General features: G+C 46.8%; 1 protein-coding gene across 1 annotated transcript in view; it reads left to right on the top strand.

The window, feature by feature from the left end:
• Positions 1 to 12,210, top strand: part of PRSS55 (serine protease 55) — a 58,507-nt gene that overhangs the window by 1,641 nt on the left and 44,656 nt on the right. The window contains exons 2-4 of the mRNA XM_029202639.1: positions 2,063 to 2,142; positions 2,892 to 3,119; positions 4,857 to 4,938. Of these exons, the coding sequence (XP_029058472.1) occupies positions 2,991 to 3,119; positions 4,857 to 4,938 (211 nt within the window). The 5' untranslated portion in view covers positions 2,063 to 2,142; positions 2,892 to 2,990. The remainder of the gene's footprint in view (positions 1 to 2,062; positions 2,143 to 2,891; positions 3,120 to 4,856; positions 4,939 to 12,210) is intronic.

Below are 12,210 nucleotides of genomic sequence, written 5' to 3'. Positions count from 1 at the left end.
CTGCCGATGCCTTGATTTTGGACTTCTGACCTCTGGGAGAGAACACGTTTCTGTTGTTTTTTTGGGTTTTTTTGCGGTACGCGGGCCTCTCACTGTTGCGGCCTCTCCCGTTGCGGAGCACAGGCTCCGGACGCGCAGGCCCAGCGGCCATGGCTCACGGGCCCAGCTGCTCCGCGGCATGTGGGATCTTCCCAGACTAGGGCACGAACCCGCGTCCCCTGCATCGGCAGGCGGACTCTCAACCGCTGCGCCACCAGGGAAGCCCACGTTTCTGTTGTTTTAATCCACCTCCTATCCAGAGGAGAAAGAAGGCAGCCAGGTAGCCTGGCACTGTTGGCCAGCTTTCTGGGGCAGCCCCTCTCCAGGCCATGGAGAAGCTATGTTACCTGGCAGGTGTCCTTCCCACCTTGAAGGTGCCCGGCGCACAGCATGCTCGTGGTGAGCAGAGGCATCGTGGGGAAGCGTGTTTCCCACTCGATCAGCTGGATGTTGACTTTCCAGAGCACTGTTTCCGTACTTCGCTTAGGAACTGACCCAAAGAAGAAGCAGATGGGGAGAGGACCCTGAGCTCAGCGTGGTCCCTTTGGAGGACCCACCCACATCATGTCTTTTCACCTCAACAAGGGAACTGCTCTGCGGCCCCGGCAATGACCCAGATTTGGACTGGGTGAGGAGGGGGTAGGAGGGGTGTCCGGGAGACTCTTGAGCCCACCCTCTCTGAATCAAGAGCTCCTAGGACTGGGTCTCTACTGGATTTCAGCCTCAGTGAACCATTTTCTCACCCTGCCGAGGGTGCCAGGTTACAGCTAGGGTCCTAAAAAGGAGTTTCATTCAAATCTTCAAATCCATGAGGATGTAAAGAGAACCCACGATGACAAGTTCTGTCCTGGGACCCACGGCACAAAAAGATGGGCTTGAAGCTCGTGTCAGGGTCCTTGAGGAGTTCACTGCCTGTGGGCTCTAGCTGAGCCCAACTCCTAGAATGTCCACTTCCGAAGATGGGGATGTGTTCCTCTTTGTATGTTGCTGAATCCCCGGAGCCTACAACACTGCCTGAATCATAGAGGAGTTTCAAAGAAAATGAGGTAAATGAAGCATGGGGAACTCTAAGTTAAGAAGGTGGCCTTGTTTGCGAAGCTGTTGAAAAGCTTCTAAGGGCAATTCCCAAGGAGGAATCTAACACAGCTCTGAGATTTGGGACCACGTGGGAATCCATGTAGAGCCATTTGGGTGCCTCCTTGGAAGAGCAGTACTGAGTGGAATATGATTTTTCCTGCTCTGTTGATTATGGGGAAAGTCACATTCACCAAGAAAGAAGACAAAAGGACCCCATTTTGTGGGTTGGCTGGGCAAACTGGCAGGAGTAGGTTACAGGTTAACTCTAGAAGGACAAATTTACATTCGGTTTATCCCCTCCTCCTTGGCCTGGATCTGTGGTTTTCAGAGATTTTAGCCACAGAGCCCTTTATCACAGGGGGCAGAACTGGCGCCATCAATTGGAACGGAGCTGCTCTGGCTGACATTGGCGTGGACTTCCCAGAGCCCAGCCCCTTTTCCCATTGGTATGTCCCTCCACATTCCTCCAAGCCACCCTGAAGCCTCTGAACACTTCTGCCTGGGTTTTCCCTGAGGCCCTGTTTAGGGTTCCTGTTTCACAATATGGACCTAAAACTTGCTACATGCACTCAGGGAGGATGGCTCCCACGTGGACTGAGCAGAAGGGTCATCATGGGACCTTAACTGAGAACCGGAAGCGCCCAGGTCCACGAGGCTGACCTCCTGAGGCCAGCAGAGCCTCCAGACTTTGCTTCTCATTGCAAACCTCAGCCAAGGAGCCACCCCTCTCCCCGCTGGGCTGTAGTAACTTACTAGTAGTGCCCCGTCCAATCTCCCAGCAGTCTCTCCATCTCTCTGTGTCAGTGACCTCTGAAAGGCAGATGGGTACCTTCTTGACACCCAAGTTTGCTGGGGATTTGAGCAACAGCAAAGCAATGTCATTAATGTAGAACCAGCTGTCAAAATAATAGTGAGTAATTAGCTTGTCCACTTTTATCTTTGTCAGGTTCTCGGTGTCAAGATTTCCTTTACCATGTACGACCTCCAAGGTAGATCTTATTCCAAAACAAAAGAAAGAGAAAATAGGTAAGTGGTGGGAGGGTGAAAGGTGAGCCTTAGGAGAAAATAACTGCACTCGTGTGAGACTGTGATCCTGAGAGCATCTGCGGCTCTGCACCTGACACGGAGCCAGGGGAGAGGAGCCTGACCTGAGTGCCTAGCCTGCCCTCTGGCCAACCAGCTCTTGCCCTGACAGCTCTTTGCTTGGGCAAATTCACTTGTAAACTTCATCAACAAATGTCTGGGATGAAGTATGGCATAAGTAATTGAGGGACTTGATTTGCAAGAAAAGCTCACTGGCTATATCACAGACACCTTGGAAGTTTTGCAAAAATATTTTGTAGACTGGGACTCAGACAGCACCTTCTGCCATGCAGCCAGGCCTGGCACCCTGCCCTCAGGGCCTAATCCTTCTATGATTTCCCCAACTCCGTGATCTCTGTCAGCCCACTTTCTCCCTGAGTGAGAGCAAATGCTTAGGAAGGGGCTCTCTAGGAGTTTGGACCAGGACTACACGCACCTGGCAAAATGCTGAGAAGCCCAAGGAACATTTGCTCTGCAATGTAGGTCCCACACAGCAAGCCATGCAACACCCTAGGAGGAGAACGGTTTCTTTCCACCTGCAAAGTGTGGTATTTAACACAGGTGTCTACCTCCTGGTATTTTGTTTTATGGCTGACGAACGTGAATAATAGGCATGTCGGGGCAAATATTCTACCACACTGGTATGAAAAAAAAATTCTATCTGCAACACTTACTTATTTTTGTTTTTGAAGCAGTGGGCTGCAGTTAGAATCCACCACACACTGAGGATCGATCCTCCACAGAGATGATTCCCACTGTCAAGGACACGCATCTGCCATGGGAAATCTACAATGTCTGCAGGCACCCCGCCTATGATATCCAAAGCTTCTGACTTCTCAGAACTGTTTATTCTTTGGCCACATTTCACTAAGAGCAGAAAGAAGGAAGAGGGAGGAGAGACCCAGCGCCCAACAGTCAAGGTTGGTTGGCTTGGAAGACACTTAAGTATGATGCCCCTTTCTCACCCCCCAGCACACAGACAGCAGTGGCTCAGCCAGTTTACTACCAGGTGGGAGATCCATCAAACAAAAACAATACCCTACACACCTACCAAGGGCACCACAATTATGAGATTGTGCTTTTGGGTGCCTTCACCGTAGTTGTGCTTCTTGGAAGGGTCTCCTGGAAGGGTCTCCGTCTGAGGGCCTGTGAGGAGGGGCACACAGCCACAAGCCCTGGGGCCGGATCTTGCTCTTGCACCCTAGTAGGGAAGCCCAAGGGAAATTGACCAGCCTCTCCTTTCCCAACTGATTCCTGCATTTTCTGTTGTGATTTATGGCACCACCGTGTTTCACCCAATTTTAATTCTAAAGATCATCCCAGTTGCACCTTGAGAGAAATTAAAATTTTGGCATTTCCTATGTGATAGGATTGTTTTGACAGCTTCTAATGGGTTTCCAACATCATTTGAGTAATGGGAAACAATAAACATCATAAAATCTAAAATGTTGAATGCTTACTATTTGCCAGGCACCATTCTGTTCTGTCTAAATTAATTCTCATACAAACCTCACAAGGTAGTTGAAATTATCATCATCTCATTTTAAAGGGTAGACAACAAAGGCAAGTTTAAGGTTAGGACAACTGGCCAAGACCAACAGCTAATAAATGACTAAGCTAAGATTTGAACCTAGGCAGTCTGTCTCTGGAGTCTGTTCTCATAACCGCTGGGCAAACTGCCTAAGTGTTAACCATACTTATACCTGGGGAGAAAAGTCCATGACATTCATAATATTTCACAGAAGAGTCTAATTTGAGAGGTATATGTATTCAAACCGTCTCTACGGCACACATGGTACCATCACCACACACCGTATAGCCAACAACCTCATCACCACACAGCCTCGCCACCATGTATGTCCCCACCACACGTCACCGTCAGTCACGCCACTGAGCACTACACGTTTTACCGCCACCATTGCGCGTCGGCACCACCACCAGTCACCACCACTGCTGCCTCTCATCTCTGCCTTTGGGTTTCTCTCCTCCGGCTTCCCGGGCCCTTCAGCTCCCCGGAAGTGCTCTGCTTCTTCCCATCTCGGGGCTCTTTCCCATGCTCCTGCCAGAAAGACAGGCTCCTTCCTCATCTGTCTTGCTCCTCTTTGCCTGTGTAACCCCTGTGTATCCCTCATATCTTAGCTCCTTCCTTGCCTTTGAAGATTACACCAGCTACCCTCAGTATAACTTTCTTACTCAACACCCCACCTTCCCCTCAGGACACTAACAACAGTGATGAAGCATTTGTGAAACTGTTAAAGTCTACTTCCCCCATTAAACTGAGGGATTCCCATTGCTCCTGTCAAGGAAGACCACACATTTTAAGGAACCTGCAGCCCAATCTCAGATGAAAAGGTTGAATTTTCAGAGCCAACAAGGGAATCTTGGACTTAATATACAAGAAAACAATGTTGGATCTCTGGAAAAATTTTTAAATACTTAATCAAAATAATAGTTTGTGAAAATTTAAACAGAATTACCAATGATTGGTAGTCAAATTGGCTTAATAATTTAAAAGCCCCATATATTAATCTTTTGCTACATAATGAGAGCCACTTACTGAGCACCTGCCATGAGTCAGCCTCTGTATTGTGTGTGTGAGAGACGCTTAATAATGCCAGCAAACCTCTGAGCTATGGTTTATTATCCCCATTTCACAGACGAAGAAACAATCTTGGAGAGATCGCGTGATTGCTGAAGACCATTCCGCTTACAAGAGACAGATGGGGATTTTTCGGGCAGGTATGTCTGGTTCTAAAGCCCAGTTGTTTATTCATCTTGCTCGTAGCTTGCATGGTATGTCTATATTTCGGCAAATCATCCACTCAATTCTTTGAGAATCTTATTTGGCTAAAATGATGGTATGCGGTTTGGATGATTTCTCTCTAAGGCGAACATCAAACTGGCTATTACATCTAAAGCATTGATCATTGACTGTATCCCGGAAGGGAGGCTTTCTGAGTGAGGTGGGAAGAAGGTTTCACCTGGAGAGCTATCTGATTGGTGGGCAGTGGCAGCCTGCCACCCTCTGTGTAGAACAAGATGTTCAACACAAAAGAGAAAGCAAGATCTGTTGGCATTTTCTGCTGACGGTTCGGAGGTGTTGGAGCGGCAGTAGGATACCAAGCCAAGCTGGTACTAACAGATGCCTTTAAAACTTAAATGGGTAAAAAGTCGTCTTACACTTGGGGAAAAAAGTGCATAATAATGCATGACACAAAACTGAGCAAGAACTGATACTTAATAGATTACAGAATAGAGACTGAAAACTGTCTGATCACATCTGAGTCCTGGGCATGAACCGTCCATACTGAACTCAACAAGGACTAGAAATAAAGTCTTGCAACTCCAGTCAAAAAAAATAATGGATCCCAAACTCGAGGTTGCGAGAGGAGCTTTGACTTGGAAGTTTTTCGTAGGAAAATATCAACCACAAGATGCTGATGAGATGACCTGAACGATAAGCACTCCACTTCCTGGACTGTAGCATTTGACGGTCGTTGGTCTGGGGCCTCGAGGTGTAAGAATAGCATTAGCAAATGGAGCGTGTTCAGAGGTGAGTAACTAGCATGTTGGGAAGCCTTATTATAGGGAACATAAAAGGACGGGCCTTCAGACTCCTGCAGGGTTTTCTTAAAGACGTGGTATCAGACTTGCTCAGATCCAGTGTCAGTGGGTGAAAACCATATGTTGGCATGAAAAGATCTTACAGTATAAAAATTCTGCCATATTGTTACATTACACTTTGTTGGACATTATACAGAACTGAGGGTGCCCTGGACAATCTGGGGCCCGTGGTTAATTTAGGGGAGTCCCTGGGAGCCCAGGGAATTTGTATATTTTTCAATATAAAAATGCACTTCATAGAGTTCTCTACAGTGGAATAGGCTACCTCTAGGTTCTTCAATTTTCTCACCTTAAAATGAGGGGACTCAATAAAATCATCTCTAAGGTTTTTCCCAGTTCTAAAATACTCTACTTTTACAGTTTAAAATGACGAGGGGGAAACATTTTTACTTAAATTACATTAATATAAAACATAAGGGGTTTCCCTGGTGGCACAGTGGTTGGGAGTCCGTCTGCCGATGCAAGGGACGTGGGTTCGTGCCCCGGTCCGGGAGGATCCCACATGCCACGAAGCGGCTGGGCCCGTGAGCCATGGCCGCTGAGCCTGCGCGTCCGGAGCCTGTGCTCCACAACGGGAGAGGCCACAGCAGCGAGAGGCCCCCGTACCGCAAAAAATAAATAAATAACTATTTTTATTAAAATTCTTATATATGAACATTGAAGCAAACTTTAGCTTCCTTATTCTGAATTTTTCCTTAAGAGGTATGTGATTTTTAGTACAACAGTTTAAATGCTGTATTGATATTGATGTCAGGCCGCCAGTGGTCATGCAGACTGAAGCGTGAATGTATTTACATGAAAAGTCTTATGCAAGTCCAAAAGTTCTTCTATATTTTTACATGCTCAATGGCTCAGCTTTGTTGGAAATTAGAATTGGGGCTGGCCTGGAAAAATAGGAGACCCATGGTTGTGAATCTTAGGAGAGTTCCTGGGAGCCTAAGGGGTTTATATATATAGTCTGTAGATAAAAAACCAAATGAAGTCTTAGGTCCGCCAGCACTACAGAGCAAACTCCTGGTGGGGGAGTTCAGAAATCTTCCCTTGCAAATCCCACTGCAATGAAATCACTGCAGACTGTAGATTTTTGCCAAGTGACTGCTTGATCCAGACCCAGAGATGTGACCAAGCAAACTAAGATAGGGAGGCCTCATCTCAGCTTTTTAGTTGAGTGTCTTCCCTTTGCCTGCACCATCAGGGTGTCTCAGAAATTCTTTTTGCCCCAAAAGACCCTTTCAATATATTGGTCACCATGAGAGAAAGAGAAGCATGATTGGAGAAACAACTCAAGTCTGCAGAAGGCACTGATTTTAGCCTGGAAATTTCCTAGCTGGCAGGGTGCCTGGTGAAGAGGGAGGGAGTGAGATTTGGAGTCAGAAGTTCTGAGTTGGCTCCATTGGCTAGCTGTGTGACTTGGAGCCACTGATTTAACCTGTCTGAGCCTCAGTATCCTCATCTTTAATACAAAGATAAGTATTAACACAGACTAATGCCTATTTTTTCATGTCACGTTGATTTAGAGGGATGACATTTGGTTTCATTCTAGTTTGGACCAAGGAGAGAGAAGTCTGAGTTTTGCCCAAGACTTTTGGTTCAATCTGGGGTCATCTCTGGGGAGCATTTCAGTGGGAGGATGTACCTGCTGGTCGTCTTCCTGCATCAGTGGCCATTCCTTCTCATACTTTTCTGCCAAATCCACCTCTTCTTCCAAAACTCACGGCTTAATCCTCAGACCACTTCTTTCTCTATGCACTTTGGCTAGAGTATCTCATCCTAGCCAGACTTCAAATATCATCTTTATACAGATGCTCTCACGTTTACCCTCTCAGGCCTCTCCACTGAGCTCCCAACCCATTAACCAACTGCCCTACTCAGTATCTCACAAGAACGTTTAAGAGGTGCCTCAAACTTGACGTGGCCCAAACTGAACTATGGAACCTGACCCCACTCCACATCTTTCTTGTAAGCCTTCCACAGTTCTATGGATGGTACCACACCCATCTGTTTGCTTAGGCAAGAGTTATCCTTGACATCTCCTCTTTCCCTCACTCCCCATGAGCAGTGCATCGGTCAGTCCCATCAACTTTACCAAACAATGTCCTGCACCAGCCATCCTCTCCATCCCCCCTGCTATAAACCCATCCAGGCCGTCATCCTGTCCTGCCCACTAACTCGTCCCCTTCCTTCCACTCTTGCATCCCCACTCCTACACAGTCTGTCCTCTGAAGCAGCCAGAATGTTTTCTCAAGCACCTCTCATTTCTCACTCTCTGATGGCTTCCCACTGTGACCAGAATAAAATCCAAAGTCCTCACTGGGCCTTTACGAGCCCGTCTTTCTCCAGTGGCCCCTTCCCATTCACTCTGCCCCAACTTTACTGGCCTCTCTGCCTCTAAAACATACCCCGCTCACTCAGTCTCAGGGCCTTTGCACTTGCTGTCACTTCTGCTTGGAAATACGTCTCCTTCTCATCAGATGGGTCTCAGCCCAAGTCTTGTCATCTCAGGAAGGCTTTCCATGACCACCTCTTAGAACAGTCTCACCTCCCACCTGCAGACCTCCCATCGCATTAGCCTGTTTCATCTGCTTCATACCATTTAACAGGAGCTGGAATTAACTTATTTATTTATTCATTTCTATGTTTAATACTTCCCTCCCCTCACTAGATGGCAAAACTGCTTAAGGGTAGGAATTGACTGTGTCATTCTCTGATATAAAACATCTCTCTCCTAAAACAGCTCCCAGCACGTGATAGAGGTTTGATATCTGTCAACCAGCAAATTGACAGCATAGCACGAGGCTCCATAAATTCTCCGGACTCAGGGAGATGAATCCATAGTAGGTATTAAGACGCTGCTGTCATTACAGTTATATTATTTATGTTTTGCATTAGACCAGTTAAGCTCCACATGATCCTTCAGGATGTTTTCAAAGAGAAAGCAGCCGAGAAATTCCTTTTTCTGATCACACGGGGCCTTATAGCTGCAGGACGTGGCTAGTTAGCATCTCCAGATGGACAGCTAGTTACCCCTCTCAAACGGTTTACTTACATTGGCCCTTCACTCTGGAAAACTCTGGTACCTAACATAGATGTTAAATACACAAACACACACATACACACGCAGACACGGCTTCTCCACATGTAACTTTAAAGTTGGGAGTGTGTGGGGAGCAATGGTCTGAAAGTCTGGTCCAGGAGCCCCAGCATCAGATTCACTGGAGGGGCCTTATTAAAAGTGCAGTTCCTCAGATCCCACCCAGTACTACAGAATCGGCATCCTAGAACTTGACCTTTTGAACAAGCTCCCCAAGTGATTCTCCTGGCCGCCGAGGAGAGAGAGCCCCGGAGAGGCACAGACCCAAGAACACCATGAGAGACCTACGTGCCAGGCCGCCGTGTGACCAGCAGCAGGGCGACTGGCAGCAGAAGCACCGCTCTTCCGTCCCTCCGTCCTGTCATTGGCCCTGGTCTTTACTCAAGTCGATGGAGGAGCTTCAGGTGAGACTGCGCATATCCAATTCAGAAAGACCGAGTCAGGGCCTCGCTCTCTGTGTCTGCAGTCTCACAGCCCAGCCTGATGCCCAGGTCACAATAGGGCACTGGGTGGAGCCAGCACAGTCCAGACAAGGCAGCCAGGAGGCATCCTGGACCAGGACCTGATGATTCCATGAGCCAACCCTCTGGGACGTGGAGGGCCGTGTGGAAGCAGGGGCAGAGGCAGTGGAGCGGGAGGACCTCACACCAGATGGGCTCCTGCAAATCAGGGCATCTCAGACTCACTAATGCATCAGGAAAAAAAGAGTTGAAGGCCTTCCTCAGGAGAAGGGACCTGAGGCTGCTGGTCCAAACAAGTCAGGTGATACAGTGGAGCGAGCGCAGACTCAGAGTCCTACAGCAGAGAGCTCACATCACCAGTGGGACCTGAACTTTGAGCCTCAGATTACTCATCTGTAAAATGGGGATAATCATAATATTTACATCAATATATTGTTGGATTAGTGAGATAGTGCGTGTATCTAGGACCTGGCAAATACCAAGCCCACGATTTTAATTCTCTACCAATTTCATGTCTTCCAGAAAAGGAAGGCACATTGACCAGCCATTTCTATGAATAAGACGTGCATAAAATACAAAACCCATGCATAGATGGGCTGCAGGGTGGCTTTTGTTCATATATTTCATTCATTTGTTCGTCCACTAGGTGACCTAGCACTTTACAGAGCATTTTCTATACGCCAGGCTTGGAGAATGATGCAGAGATAAACAATATTTGTTCTCCATCTCCTAGAATCTGGGAGAGACATGTGAGCAAAGACACCACCTTAATACACTGGGACAAGTGTATCACTGGGAGCTGCAGAGGGGCACCCAACCCAGTGTGGGGGGAGCACAGGTGTTTGGTGGGTGGGGAAAGAGGCCACCAGTGAAGATTCTCTAGAGGAAGAAATAAGCCCTGTCTGGGCTGAGTCAATCCACTGAGAGAGATGATGTTAGGGAAGGGCCAGAAGACGTATGTTATGGGTTGAATGGTGTCCTTCCCAAATTCATCTGTTGAAGTCTTAACCTCTAGTACCTCAAAATGTGACCTTATTTGGAAACAGGGTCATTGCTGATGTAATTAATTAAGATGAGGTCATATGGAGCAGGGTTGGCCCCTAATCCATTATGACTGGTGTCCTTACAAGAAGGGAAAATTTGGATACATAAACCCACACAGGGAGAGCGCCATGTGGAGATGGGAGTTATGCTGCCACAAGGCAAGGAACTGCCAGAAGCTGGGAGAGAGGTCTAGAACAGATCCCTCCCTTCCGAGGGGGCACGGCCCTGCCAACACCTTGATTTTGGACTTCTGGCCTGCAGAACTCCAGACAATAACTTTCTGTTGTTCTGAACGACCCAGTTTGTGGCACTTTGTTATGGAAGCCCTAAGGAACTAATACAGCATTCTAGATGGGCAGAAAATGTGTGCAAAGGTATGGGAACCGTAGGAAGTTTTAAGTTAAACCATATAGAGTTGCTGGTTTAGTAGCTCAAAAATGGTCTAATACTGGCAAATTCGAATAGTTCAGACTAATATGTTGAGTTGGAATAATGTGCAAGATTGAGCAGTAGACAGGCCAATTTATTAAATAAAGTTTGACTCTGAATACAGTCTTCCCCACTATACAGCCACAGATATATTCTCGTGAGAAATCACCATGGACGCGACAGGTGTGTGGAGAACAAGTATTATTACTAAAGAGTGGCAAGAGCTGTAGGTGTATATGTTTTCCAAAATTCTATGCATGATGGACTTCCATTTTAGGGAAAATGACTGTGGGACTTTTTCTTCTCCTAGCTCTCTTAAGGCTTTACAATTTATTTTTAAAGCTCTTGGGGATATCCTATCAGAATAAGCAAACAGCAGATGAAATATTAGGAAGTTAGTTCATGTTATTCGATGTGGAGTTTTAACACAACAAGCATTTACTATCCATCTCATAGCTATAAGCAAAGCATTAGAATTCATCAACCTAACATATCTTTTCTCTGCCAGGAGGGGGCCTGAAATGGGAGACACAGCCTCCTTATCTCTGTTCTTTAGAAAACAACACGAATTTGAGCTCAGCAGATAGAAACCTTTCATTGCAGCTATAAGTGTTTGCAAACTTTGGGGTCCTGGAGGGCACGTGTTCATATGAGGTGGAACAGGGCATAGATAAAGAATTCCCAAGGTCACCAGGCTTAACCACGTGGCTTCCATGGCTGGCCCCAGAGTTCTGAACAGGATAACACAGCATATGCATGATCTTCATTCAGATCCCAAAGAATCCCCAAATCTCCCAGCACATATGTGCATGAATTCACATTTTTATCAAAATACCATCGCATGAAGACACATGTCCACACCAAGACCCGTACACAATGTTTATGGTGTTTTTATCCATAAGTATTAAAAAGTAACACCCTACATGTCTGTCAGTTGAGTGGATAGCCAGTGGTCCATCCAGACAACAGCAATGGTCCTCCGCAATAGAAAGGAGCAGACCACTGACTGCAGACCACATGCTATAACCATGACCCTCCAGTGCCTTCTGCTGAGTTGAAGAAGCTGTATAACTACTACCTTCAGTATGATGCACAGACAGGCAGAGATAGCACATCAGTTGTCACCAGGGGCTGGGACTTGGGGAAGGGGATGGGTTCCAAGGGGCACTGCAGAACTTTCTGTGGTGGTGAAAAGTTCTGTGTCTTGACTGTGGTGGTGGTTACATAGCCATCTTGCACTTGTCAGAATTCATGGAACCATACCCCTTAAAAAGGTAATTTACTAAATTTAAATTATATGTCAAAAACCAGACTTTTTAAAAATGCCTTTGTGCACTTCAAAAAGCCACTGTGAACCACAAA

Source organism: Monodon monoceros, unplaced genomic scaffold, assembly GCF_005190385.1.
Source record: "Monodon monoceros isolate NGI ecotype Baffin Bay Population unplaced genomic scaffold, NGI_Narwhal_1 Super_Scaffold_5, whole genome shotgun sequence".
Taxonomy (NCBI): Eukaryota; Metazoa; Chordata; class Mammalia; order Artiodactyla; family Monodontidae; genus Monodon; species Monodon monoceros.
The sequence above is the reverse complement of the archived record's forward strand: the minus strand, read 5'-3'. Positions and strand labels throughout refer to the sequence as shown.